We start from the raw sequence: 14,018 nt of genomic DNA, 5'->3' as shown, positions 1-14,018 counted from the left end.
AAGCCAAGCCACGTGCACCGAAAATAAAGTTGTGAAACTGTACCAAAACCTATAACCTTCATCATCATTCATTCGTGCCAAAGTCTCTGCTCTATCTCTCACAATTTACTTAATACTATATATATATATATATATATATATATATAAAAGATCTCTAAAAAGTTGGGTGAGGTGAGGGTGCAGAAAATGAGAACTAAATCTACTTCATTTTCGTTGTGTCAACTTCTATGTTAGTGATTACTGCGTTGGATCTTTTCCCTGTGATTACGGCTCTGCATCGACACGAATAAGATATCCCGTCTGGCTCTTCTTCCATTTTAACATGATTTCTCACAGCTCAAATTTATTAACACCACAAAATTATGCTATTAATTAACCCGCAACTGAAATGCATTGTAAAATAACTTTGATTAGTTGTAACTTAACGACAATATTTCCGTTTTGTTTTTGTTTCTTAACCTTATCTTATTTTTAGGTACGTACCCCTATACTTACTTTAGAAGAAATGCACAGATAATCGAATAGACCACCAACATAATGATCATTGCTTCTAATTAAAAAAAAAAAAAAAACTTCCAAATCAAATAACTTTTTTTTTCCTTTTCAATGAAAAAGGCTAATGGTTGCCTCCATTATATATCATTGTTATTATGTCAAGTGGAAAACCCAATTCAGTTCTTCCATTGCATACCAAGTTTTCACATCAAATTTGCAATAATTGGTATATCCACTATGTTTTTAAATTTGAAATAGGAATGAGCATTTAAATATTAGAGGAACTAAAAACACGTTATTCAGTAGAAATTGAAAAATTGTAGTAAAGGGGAGTCAGTTATCTTGTTTTCTTAAAACAAACATGTGACCTAACAAAATACTAACTACTAATAACAAATATTACGTGAACTTTTTTTTTTTAGTAAACAGATTAGTAGAATTTTAATTACCGTTGGATCGACCATCTAATTTTCTGAAATTAACGGTCCTCTTCCTCTTTCTCTCTCTTCACCGCACGACACCATCTAAACCTCGGAGAGAGAGAGAAAGAGAGAGAGAGAGAGACAACGAAGAAAAGAACCTGTTCTTCACCAGAACAGAGTTTGGTTTTATAGGAACCCTCCCATTCATCCAATTTATCGATCCACGTCCATCCCCGTCTTTCTTCTCCTATTCTCTCTCTCTCTCTTGTTCTTCTTTTTTTCCCCCAAAAAAGTGAGAGAAGAACAAAGGGAATTGAAGGAAGAGATTGAAAAAAAAGGGGGGATACCCAGATAATTAATTCGGTGAAATTTCGGATTTTGATTAGTGGGTGTTTCTCTTTTCGTGTTTTTATTACCTTCAGTGGTGGAAGGAAGGGGAAGGGGTTTTTGGTTTGGTGAGTTGATGGACTTGGAGAGCGTTGAGTGTGTGTCATCCTCGGACGGCATGGATGAGGATGAGATCCACGCCAACCATCATCATCACTCTGAGTTTTCTTCCACAAAGCCTCGCAACGGAGGCACTAGTAACATCAATTCTGTGGGTCCCAACGCAATTGCTCCGGCAACAAGCGTCCATGAGTTGCTGGAATGCCCTGTTTGTACTAATTCAATGTACCCTCCAATTCATCAGGTGTGTGTTCTTTTTCACCAATTTTTTAACATCTCATGATTTGGGGTCTTTTTGATGAATTTGATTGCTCTTAGGAAGGGGTTTGAGTTGAGTGGATTTGGTTTGAAAGGTTGAGTTTTTCTTGACTTTTTTCTAGGGGGTAGGGAGATAAGGACAACCTAGATTTGGTTTCGGAGGTTTTGACTAGAATTGATGAGAGTCTTCAATGATGATTGTGGAATTATGATGGCATTACTTGCAATTCATAGTATCATTGTGTCTGGTAGAGGGATTTGCTATGTTTTCAAATTTTAATCTTGTCTTGGTTGTATCATTGTATATATTTTGCCCCCGAGAGCTTCATGGTGCTGTTTAACACTTCCTTTTTCTGCTTAGTGCTTACCAATTAAAAATTAGTTTTCATTGTTTCAATTTATAGACATGTTTTTCCATTTGAGAGAAGGTTGATTTTAGGAGAGTTAACATATTTTGGTTTGAAGCTTTGAGCCATGTATTTGGCTTTTTATGAGTTAGTTAAAAAGAAGTTATGATCTTTACAGCATGATCATTTGTTTCTCGTGAGAGCAAGACCCAAAATTGTAACAAGTCTTCTTTTAATACATATATCCTGTGAAAAATGCTTCAGGTTGGATATGTTACAGAGTTGCAGGATGTTGTTGTGTTCAGAATGCAGAACATTGTCATGCCAGTATCATGGCTAGATGCATTGTCTAGGTTGAAATTTATTGATAATGTTGAAAGTGAATAATTCAATGTATCTTTGTGTTGGTAGAATGTTGCTAAAAAAAGGAAAAACAGCAACTTGTCTTGGAACATGAAATAGTTACAAGTAGATTTAATGTCTTGGTCCTTTCACTGCTCAATAGTCAATATTTGTGTCCATGTTTAAATAACTACAGACATACAAACTGAAGCTAGTGAATTTTTTAAGCATTGGGCCAATGGAGAGCTATAACCCAAAATTTCTTTCCACCGTTGATACTTTAGCCAATCATTGAGTCTGCAATTCTTGTGTTAGTTTTTTCATTCAAGTTGTGCAAAAGTTGATCTTGTCATGATTGAAACAGTAAAGTGTGTATTTTATATATGTCAAGAAGGGGGAGAAAATGTAACAATGAGTTTCTTTGCAGTGTCACAACGGCCACACACTGTGTTCCACGTGTAAAACAAGGGTGCACAACCGATGTCCCACTTGTAGACAAGAGCTTGGAGATATTAGGTGTCTGGCACTGGAGAAGGTGGCTGAATCACTTGAGTTACCTTGCAAGTACTACTCTCTTGGATGTCCAGAAATCTTTCCATACTACAGCAAGCTCAAGCATGAGACAGTATGTAATTTTAGACCATATAGTTGTCCTTATGCTGGATCAGAGTGTTCTGTTGTCGGGGATATTCCTTTCCTTGTTGCTCATTTGAGGGATGACCATAAAGTGGACATGCACACCGGATGCACATTCAACCATCGTTATGTGAAATCAAATCCCCGTGAAGTAGAGAATGCAACCTGGATGCTCACAGTAAGTCTATTGCATCTTTTTATCTGTTTTTTCATTCATTTTTTGAAATCCTGGAAGAGTGTGGAGGAGGAGATTGTTTCCCTTTGTCACATATATTTGCTGTTCAAAAATTGTACATGGGGATACAATTTCTGATATTCATCACTGCCACTTATTTTCTCATCAAACATATATAGGTGGTCTGTTGTGAGAAGAGATAAGGAACTGATGCTATGGAAAAATGCTTTAAATGCTCATGACAATTATTTTGTCACTCCCTTGTATTGCTGTTTTACATGGTTCAACCATATTTGTGTCTCATTGGATTAGTTAAATTTGGCCCTTGTTGAAGAATGATGATGGCTAAGGACAACTTTATTTTAAGGGGAAAACTTAGATACAGTTCTTTAGGTGTTATTTGTGTAATTCTCCGATCAGAATTGGAGCTTTACTTTGATAATCCGCATTAAAAGTAAAACTTAAATTCTGATTAAAGAACATAGCTCTAACAACTCTGAAAGAACTTAACTAAGTTTTGTCCTTATGTAGCTGTAACATTTAATCTTATTTTCAGTTTAATTATACTCCTCACTGCCTCTGATTCTTTTTGGTAGGTATTTCATTGTTTTGGCCAATATTTCTGCCTTCATTTTGAAGCTTTCCAGCTTGGCATGGCACCTGTATACATGGCATTCCTTCGTTTTATGGGTGATGAGAATGAAGCTCGGAATTATAGCTATAGCCTAGAGGTTGGGGCCAATGGTAGGAAACTCATTTGGGAGGGTACACCACGAAGTGTTCGGGATAGTCACCGTAAGGTTAGGGATAGCCATGATGGGCTCATCATTCAAAGAAACATGGCCCTATTTTTCTCTGGTGGGGATAGAAAGGAACTGAAGCTCAGAGTCACAGGAAGAATATGGAAGGAACAACAGCAACAGAATTCGGAAGCTGGGGTGTGCATGCCAAATCTCTGTAGTTGACACGTTATTTGAAGGGGAATTTTTATCGTGTGTTTCTGACACTCTTTTGAGATATATTTATACCAACTTTGCGCATGTTGTAATAGATTAAGGCACTAAGGTGACTCTAAAATTTTCAGATTTCATAAGCTGTATAATAAACAAGTTTTCTTCCTTCAAAATTTGCTTGATTGGAATTCGACACTGGAAATTGGAATTCGTATTCCTTGCTTTGAAGTTTGAACACCCGAGTTAAGTTAGTTAATAGAAGCACCATTGATAGATTGGTGAATACTATTAATAAATCACACGATAGAGCAGTAGACTCCTAAAAAAGATAACCACCAAACATGGAAAAAAGAACTAGTTGATGGCTATTCTAGATTAATTAGATTTTTAATTCAAGATTTTGAGAATGCAGGTTCGGAGAGTTTTGACATTTAGAATGGTCTTATTACAATGCCTAATATAGGGTCCTAGACTAGGAAAGGACTCTTACTGTTCATGTTACATGAAAATAACAAGAGTGTCAATTTAAATAAACTCTACAAGCACTCAATTCATGTTTTAGATAGTTTTAATAGTAGAATTTTATAAATGAAAGACTCTTGTAAGCTAAAAACTAAACATTGTTTAATATTTTATGAATTTAAAATTAACTTATTAATTATGATCTTGAATTTAAATAAAGAGAAAAAAGAAATGAAGTTCAAAACTCTTTTAAAAAAAATTTAATAAGCAGAAGGTGTAATTCCCATGTCAGCTCATTTTTTTTGGGTAAAGTGGAACTCCTATCATTTCATGTTTAAGTCAGAAATTAAATCTGAAACCTTGGTTAAAGAATCCAAGTTAAAATTAACTTTTATAAAAGATTCTTTCAAAAATTTATTGATCAAAAATAGGATTTTAAAAATAAAAATTCGGAATAAAGTAGATAAGATATAACGAATAATATATAACTACTAACTTTTTCCTCAGCTGCTAACAGTTATTATTACACATTCTAATCATACACCATGGCCCGTCCATGAGTATGATAGTTTTGCTACACCCTCTTTTGGAATACACTTTCCAGATGGGTGGTTCCTTTTTAAGGTTTGAATCTAAAAATAGTTTTCAATTACCATCACAAATCAGATGCATATTATCGTTTCCCATATAGCTGCATTTTATTTTATTGTATTTCATTATCTATTCACTTAAATTTAGATGGTATGATTAAAAGTAATAGATTATTTTCTAACATTTTATTACAAATAACTTTATACCTTTTTTTTTTAATAAACCCATATGTTTTTTTTTATCCATAAAACTGAACTAAGGGTTTACCATAACTCATACCCTCTACTCAACCAATTAAACTATATGCTTTTTACGCACCACAATGTTGTTCACAACTCATCTGTGTACAAAACACAATAAGTTGCTTCATCTTTCTTCTGACCTGTCATCTACCCCAATGTCAATATTGCTTCACTTGCAAGTTAAGAAGAAATTCCATCATAACTCCCAGAGAAACACTATTCCTTTTAGAAATAAAGCATGCTATAGTTCCAGTGGCTGATCTTGTTGCTCCAGTAATGGGGGTTTCAAGAAGGTTTAGACCAACACCACAATAATAAGGCACTGTAAAATGGAAAAACCATAAATTGCATAATCCTTTCCAACAAATTTAATTATACGTAAAATGATTCAAAATGTTGGTAACATAGGTTGATGATTCAAAACTATTTTGGTAAAGAGACACAGACATCATACCTCCTCATCCACGCATCATTAAGTTATTATTATATTTCCCCATCTAAGCACCAAGAAGTTGCAACAACTTCAACCTGTTAACTGTTCACTTGCTCTATCACCCTCAGTTTCAGTCGTTTTCTCTGCCAACTCTGCCTCAGAAGCAGTGGCATTAGCGCTTTCTTCACCGAGAGCTTGAATTTCACCCTCTGTTTTAGATTCGGAATCCGTTTCCTTGTTCCCAAACAACTTGGATGGAAGCAAAGAAGCTACTGCTGCTCTTGCACTTCTTTTGGCAGCTTCAGCTGCCTCGATATCCTTCGCCTTAGCTTCAGCTTTTAGCCTTTCTTTCTCCTCTATCAGTTTGGTCAACTCCTCTTCTCTCCCTTCTTTCCTCAACTCCCCCTTAACAAACTCCTGGAACTCCTCATCAAAATCAACCCCATTGTCATCCAACAACGTATCAACAATCTGAAGCATCTCATCCAATCGCCCCTCATCACTCAGCACCTTCATCATAAACTGGTAGCTAGCAACATCCATCTTGAGCTTCTTCACCATCAACTCAAAGAAACCCTTGGCCTCATCAATCTTCCCAACCTTAACCAACCCATCAACCAACCTATTGTAAACAGCCAAGTTAGGCCTCAACCCAGAGTCCACCATTTTCCTAAAATATGCAGCCGAGTCATCAGCTCTATTCTCTCTAAAACAAGCATCCATCAACAACCCATAAGTAAACTCATCAGGACTCACCCCTTTCCCCTCCATCTCTCCATAAACCTCCTCAGCCTCCACAATCCTCCCATTGTCACACAACCTCTCAATCAAGTTATTAAACGACAACGTATCGGGGCTACAACCTCGATACTCCCCAATTTTCCTAAAAACCTCCATAGCCTCCTCAAACCTCCCTTCCCCACAATACCCATCCACAATCACATTAAAGCTCCCCAAATTCACACTCAACCTCTTTGGAGGCTCGTACTCCTTCATCATCCTATCGAAAAGCCTCAACGCCTCGTCAAGCCTCCCATTCTTAGAAAGCGCATCGAGCACCGAATTATACCCAACAGCACTCATCTTCTTCTTCCCCAACACCTCCTCGTAACACTCCATAGCCTCCTTCTCCATCCCCTTAAGAAAATACCCCTTCATCAAACACCCAAACACAACCCCATCTTCCACAACCCCACCCAACCTCTCTCTCAGCTCCTCATAAAGCCTCAAAACGCCATCCCCATCGGAAACCCTAGTGTGCCCCAACATCAAGTAATGGTAAACAAGAGGATCAGGGGAAAACCCTCTGGAATCCATTTCTGTTTTAATTTCCAATGCACGTTCGAGTTTGTTGTTATCGATTAACCCTTTGATGAGGACACGGTAGGTGGTGGGGGAAGGGTTCATGGGAGCGTCGTTGAGGAACTGTTTGTAGTGTTCGAGGGCCGTGTCGGGTTTGCGGCAATCGAGGTAGGTCTGGAATACGAGGTTGTGTGTGATGATGTTGGGGACCACGCCGGCCTGCGTGATGAAGCGATGGAGGGAGAGGAAGTCGGAGTAGCGGGACTGGCGGAGGAGGGCGGCGAGGACGGCGTTGATCGTGAAGATGGTGGGGCGGCAGTTGGAGTAGATCGAGTGGCGCGTGTACAGCGCCGCCTCGTCGAGGTCGTTTTCGCGGATTAGGGTTAGGATTCGGTTGTGCAGGTTCAGCCGGTTGCCGGTGAGGGAGGACACGTGTTCCGGGAGTTTAGGGTTGTTAGGGTTTAGGTAGTAGGGTGAGGATTGGGGCTTCGGCGCGGTTTGGGTACGGTTTAGGGCGGAGAGGGGAGGTTCCATGCGGAGCTGGCGCTTGCGGCGGCGGCGCTCCGCGGCGGCCTCCTCCGGGGAGGAGAATGAAATGAGGCGGAGGGAGACGGAGGAAGGATGGCGGCGGCGAGGGTTGGAGAGGGCTCTGAGGTGTGTCAAGAAGGTGGCTTTGGAGAGAGCCATGATGGGAATGAATCTGAGAGAGAGGGATAGGGTTTGGATAGGGTTTAGTGTTTTGATTCAGAAGAAGGTTTAGCGTATTGATGATGACGAAAGGGGGTGTTTGGTGTTTGAGCTTCAATTGACCTAATCCAGGGATAGTGTAAATAACTAAGCACACACCTGCCATTTTTTTTTTATTTTTTAAAGTAAAAGAAATTATGCCATTATGGTAATCTTTGGACCAGATGAAGCCTGCTTAACTTAGGGTGGTTCTGCTTGCTTTTAGATTTTCCTGTTATTGAGTATGTTGTTAATTATTTTTAAACTTTGATTGTAGAATATATTAAAATTATTCTTTAAGAATAGACTCTAATATATCCTGGAATTTAATTTTTAAAAGAAAAATTAATATATTTTGGAATTAATTTTTTAAACAAATTTAAATCTTAAACCTTAAATTCTTTTTTTTAATTAAATTTTTATTGCATATTTTAACATCATGTTGTTAACAAGATGATGTCTTTCACATGTATTAGTGGCAAAATAACGTCATTTTTTAATACACGTTAGCACTTCATTATACAGTTAGTGGGTTGATAAAATGAACTATTTTTTTTATAAAAAAAAAAAAGATGTTACAATGCTAAAAAAATAGGATAGTAAAACTTACAAAATAATAATAGTTAACTGATAAATTATGTAATTAAGCCAAACGATTTACGTTGATAACCCATGCATATTAAACTCAAAAGTTTTTAAAAAATAAACTAACCATAAATTTAAATTAAATTCTAATTTCAAATAACAATTAAAAAATAATAGCATTAATAAACAAGGGTGATAAAAAAAAACTAATTAGTAGATAGTGTAACTAGAAGCAGTAGTAACTACTAACTTGTATGCCTCTATGGGCCTATTGCCATTTAGGCCCAAATAAAGGAAAACAAAAAATATACAAGAAAACAAAATCTAAGGAATTGTTTGTTTCGAGTTTTAATATTGTATTTCCATGAATTATATTTTATGAAAAACTATGTCAATGAATATTATCGCAACATGTTTGATTGACATTTAGTGATTTTAGAAAGAAAAAATCTAATTGAAAATTAAAAATAAGAAAAGTGGGATCAAATAGTTATTGAAGGAAATAATTTTCGTCCTTATGATAATGCAAGTTGCCCACTTTTTTTTTATATAAGAATAAGAAATAAGATAATTATGAATAATTGACATTTAGTGATTTTATGCACCAAAAATAGTGATGCGACATAAACCACCAGAAGTAATGGCTTACCTACTTACGCATCAAATATGAATTTAGGAAATTAATAGTTATAACTTTTAATTTCCAAAGGTAAAGCTATGGGGCTCCTTAAGGCTATAAGATGGCTCTCGGATATGGGCATGTCCAATGCTATTTTTGAATTGGACTGCAATTTGGTTGTAGATAGGATCAACAGTTTTGATATAGATTTTTCAAAAAGTGATTCTATAATTCTTCAATGTAAAAATATTCTTATGCAGAATCTTATCAATTCGGTTAAGTTGGCACGGCTTATGTTAGTCTTAAAGAAATTCATCATATACCCTCATGTATATTTCAAGTTATGATTAATGAAATACCTTGATCTTGTCTTTGTAACAAAAAAAAAAATCAATTTCCAAATGTGATTTCAAACTACAAACACAATCATGCTTGGTACATTGCGATCCAATAAGTCCCCAGGGATTAGGGAAGCTAATGGTGTTGCTCATTGTTTAGCCAATGCAGGTCGTCACTTCCTTTTTCTCCCAGTCCACTGTAGTTTTGTCTTTTCTTTTCTAATGAAGTAAAAAAAAAATTAGACACACTCTGATTAAAACAACAACAACAACAAAACTGCGAACGCATTATATGTAAAAGAAACATGGGCCCATTTCTTCAATTAATAAAGGGTGACCAGAACAGACTTGGCCCATTACTCAGAATAAAAGAAACATGATTTGTCAGTAATGTTTACAGGATATTCTAAATTAAAGAGGGAAAAAACGGTCAAAGAATAATTTTTCCCAGGGACATCCTTAATTAATCATTACAGTCCTTAAGTTTTATGAAAACCAACATAATTATAAATTAACACCTTACAAAAACAAAATTAAAAAATATTTAAGAAAATAATTTAAACTGCATGTCATCATTAAAAAATAATGTTTTCTCTTTCGCTGCCGACTCCATCAAACGTTTTACACAAAACAAATTATGAATTCATGCTGAATAGTGAATAATCACTATGAAAACGGCAACATCTTCCTTTTTTTTCCCCTACTTATCATGCATGTATGACAAATATGATACTCTTTATATGAGATGTTCCGTATATGCAACTTTTTTCTGGCTAGATATAATCTTGATCTTTTGTATCACTCGGTGTATAAAAAATTTAAGCATGGGATCATTTTTTGGGTACATTGCATGGGGTCATTTTAAGAAGGAGATGGAATGCGCAAATTAATGGTTGTTTCGAATTATACAGATAGATCGAGAAACTGCTGACTTGTACGTTAACTTGATAAGTTCTAGTGGTTCACGTTGCAGTCGGCTGGGACTTTTGAAAACATTTAATAATCTTTGCTTTGCCAATTAATTAACAAGCTTAAATGAAGATGCGTGTGGCCAATATGTGGGTTTGAGAAAAGAAGACACATGAATGACAAAACATGACATCATTAAGAGGGGGCATGGTAGGTGATAATTGAACAAAAAAAAAGTTAAGAAAATCAAGCAAATTAATAAAAAAATGAAAATAGAAGAAAAAAAAGTGGTAGTTTATAAGCCACGATATGAAAATTACTAAAATCTTGTATACTAGTCAAATTTATTTTAATTAAAACAACACTTGTAAACTAGTTAAATAATTAAAAGCAGCATATAAAAGTGATGATGTAATAACTTGCAAAGATATATATATATATATATATATATGTATCAAATTAAAATAAAGAAGGCTGAAACATTTTGCGCAAAACAAATTATGAACTCATGGTGTATAATGATGAAAGCGCCAGAACTTTTATTCTTACCTAGCTAGTATATATATGAAAGTATGATATTTGTCTTGTTATGAGATGTTCTTCGTGCAATTTAATATAATCTTGCCTATCTTTCAGTGTGCATAAATAATTAAAAGGAAATGACATTTTATGAAAGAGATGGAATGGACAACTGGTTTGTTTTGAATTGAAAAGGTATAGTTGTGTTGTGAATCACTAGATCTTATCAAGCTGCCAAAGTGAACCCCAAAACGAAACCAATATTAAAAAAAGAATAATAATAAAATACAGTATACTCGTGTGTTTTTCTCACAACACAATAATATAAATATATAGTTTGAAGTCAATTCAGACTTTAAAAACCATTTAATAATCTCCACATGCAGATTAAATATATACTTGTTTTGCTACCTAACTCACAGAATCGTAGCCTATGCCCAGCTAATTAACATGTACTCAATTGTATTATAACAACATATCCCCTTGGAGAATTTTTTTTCTATACAGCTGGACATCATGAAACGAATTGGAGTTATCAAATCACTAGATTTAATACATTCGATCTGTACACTGAAAGGGGAAAAGAAAAGAGATGGAAACCGGTGACTAATGAATTATTTTTAAATATTAATTAATGATTGAATTTTAATGTATAGTAATAGTTATCTTTTAGAATTATTTTTATGCATGGAGGAACTTGCAATCATTTTAATACGAAAATTTTGAAACATACAAATCCAAGAGAAGTAAATGAGGAAGTGTACGAATGATCATTTTTAGTATGTGTGTGTGCGACGTTTATAATTTCTCTTATTAACTCTTGAATGTAGAGTACACAAGCAAATTGTACTACACGAATTTTTTATATTAAAGATGAGATGAAGAAATCTTTTCTAGATAACTCTATTTTTTTTATCATTTTTAAATGCATATAATATATAATTCTTTATATGAAGTATAAACAATATAACCATTTTGAATATTGTATTCCAAAAATTGTTTATGCACAATGCAAACATTTTATTTTTCTTAAAATTTTGACAAAGATAGGTACCTGGTTAACCCTCCAAAATTTAATTGGATAACTGAAGTTGATGGATAGCCAAGTGTATATGGTTTATTGAACAAGAAATAGAGAACGTGGGTAAGGATCCAGATTACGATGACTACTGGACAAGGGAAATTTCAGGGCAAAAGTATATGTGATCTTAAACTTGAATCTTCCTCGAGACTCGAGAGCTTGAAACCATGCCTGCATTGTCATGTGTGGCAAAGAACCAGTGTGTGCACTGTGTTTATATGTGTTCTCTTCATTCTTTTTTTTTCCTTTTCAGGGTGTGATTATTTTGCCTGTTGTTTGCAATAGGTCAATAGATTAGGAAAATTACCCATTCCACACATATGCAATTAAGATATATATTCAATACAGTACGATTTTCTACTCTCTTTTTAATTTAATTATATTTTTTGTCTAGTTATTTTAAATAAATTGTAATTTTAGTTTCTCTTTAATTTATTTTTAACAATTAAATTCTCCATTTTTTTTCTTTATTCAAAGAATGATCAGAGTGTCTGCCAAACTATCCCTCTACAATATGGACAAATAACTAAAATACGTTTTGTCGATAACTATTAGTCTATAGTCTATCAAATATATTAATTTATTATATTTAAATATTTTATATTTAATTTAGATTTGATTATATTTTGATGTTTTAAGGCATTATAATTATACGAGTTTAGCCCTTTATATTCTAATTATACCAATTAGGTCTTTTAAGTTTTCTTCTATTTACAATCAAATTCCTCCATCCTAATTTTATCTAAATTTTAACATAATTAGCTAACATGACAAACCAGCTATTACATGACAATGAATAAATATAAAATACAAGCTAAAAAATACAAAATATGTAAGCTACAATCACTTAAAAAGGAACTATAACTGTATTGACCTAATGTTTGTTTTTGACTAATTTTGTGAGTAAATTTGTTGTTTTTATGACAATAATGTACAAAAGGAACACCTTTTCATTTTGAGCAAATTAATCAGTTAAAATTGGATGAGGTTGAGATACAAAGAGCTGAGTGTAACTAGAATAAAACTTGAAAAACTACTCACTTGGCACCATTGAAAATAAGGATCAAAATCACAAAAGTGTGACATCTAAAAGACTAAAAGTGTAAAAAAAGAAGTGAAAATAAGACTAAAAATATAGTTAAGGCTTTAATTTATTTATATATGGGGTTTTGAATAAATTGAATTCATTGGTTAGTTCATTAATAAACAAATAGAATTCATTCTCAAGCAAATCCAAGTAATAAGATTGTGTTTGATTTTTTGTTTGGAGAGTTTCAAAGTTAGTTTGGAATTAAACTCAATTTTGCCACAATATTTGGTTATCCTAAAAAATTTCTTTACACATTAAATTTTTTCTAGAAAATTAACTTTGTAAAAGTAAGACTTTGGTTGCTTTTGCGAATATAATTTATAAATTTTAATTTAAATATGCACCAAAGGAAGCATAAGAAAAAAATGTGTTTAAAAAGCATAAAAAAAATGCACTAAAGGTATCTTGCAATAAAGTGATTCACAATAATAGATATTGAAAGTTAGTCCAGTGTTGGTCTTGATAATTTATATGTTGAGGCAGATTGGCCTTTTTATATACAAATATTCTAATATTTAAATATACATTTAAGAGTGTTCATAAATTAATCCAATTTAAGAGAAAAAATCCAAAATATAAAATTGAATTAACCAAAAATTGAAAAAAAATATTGATTTTTATAAGATTTTGGATTCGATTTTAAAAATCAATCCCATCTAAACCAATCTTATATATAATTATAAGTTTTTATTTATAAATTTATGATGTCTTACTTATATTTTTTTCATTTCTTATATATTTATAGAATTATTACAGCATATATTTATTTATAAAAAATATTCCTTTTGTAATCATTTAAGTAAAGGTACATAATTATAATTATCAACTTGTATGATTTTATTTTATATTTAAAGAGTTATACTTGTATTAATAATATATAATAAAATGATTAATGTTATACAAATTAATATAATAAAATTTACAACAACTCACATATATTACTAATTGAAATTGAAGTAGACTTTTTACTTATATGACTAATATTATTTTATATTTAGTAGTATAATTGTGAAAAACTGTCTTTTTTAAGGATAATAAAAAAACTT

General features: G+C 33.4%; 1 protein-coding gene and 1 pseudogene across 2 annotated transcripts; one reads left to right on the top strand and one right to left on the bottom strand.

The window, feature by feature from the left end:
* Positions 1 to 949: 949 nt before the first annotated feature.
* Positions 950 to 4,248, top strand: LOC100779238 (E3 ubiquitin-protein ligase SINAT3-like; annotated as a pseudogene). The gene is made up of 3 exons (XR_005891990.1): positions 950 to 1,608; positions 2,739 to 3,125; positions 3,719 to 4,248. The product of XR_005891990.1 is annotated as an E3 ubiquitin-protein ligase SINAT3-like (transcript).
* Positions 4,249 to 5,281: 1,033 nt separating this feature from the next.
* Positions 5,282 to 8,010, bottom strand: LOC100778705 (pentatricopeptide repeat-containing protein At3g49240, mitochondrial). Its single transcript, XM_006581579.4, has 2 exons — positions 5,825 to 8,010; positions 5,282 to 5,692 (listed from the first exon to the last, which is right to left on the bottom strand). The coding sequence occupies exon 1, from the start codon at positions 7,790 to 7,792 to the stop codon at positions 5,894 to 5,896; it is 1,899 nt and encodes a 632-aa protein (XP_006581642.1). The 5' UTR covers positions 7,793 to 8,010; the 3' UTR covers positions 5,282 to 5,692; positions 5,825 to 5,893.
* Between the last annotated feature and the right edge of the window lie 6,008 nt (positions 8,011 to 14,018).

This window comes from Glycine max, chromosome 6, assembly GCF_000004515.6.
Source record: "Glycine max cultivar Williams 82 chromosome 6, Glycine_max_v4.0, whole genome shotgun sequence".
NCBI classification, from domain to species: Eukaryota; Viridiplantae; Streptophyta; class Magnoliopsida; order Fabales; family Fabaceae; genus Glycine; species Glycine max.
This window is presented reverse-complemented; position numbering and strand designations above follow the sequence as displayed.

Excerpts from the sequence above, each read along its gene's own strand:
- LOC100778705 (XM_006581579.4), bottom strand. The coding sequence starts at position 7,792 with ATGGCTCTCTCCAAAGCCACCTTCTTGACACACCTCAGAGCCCTCTCC.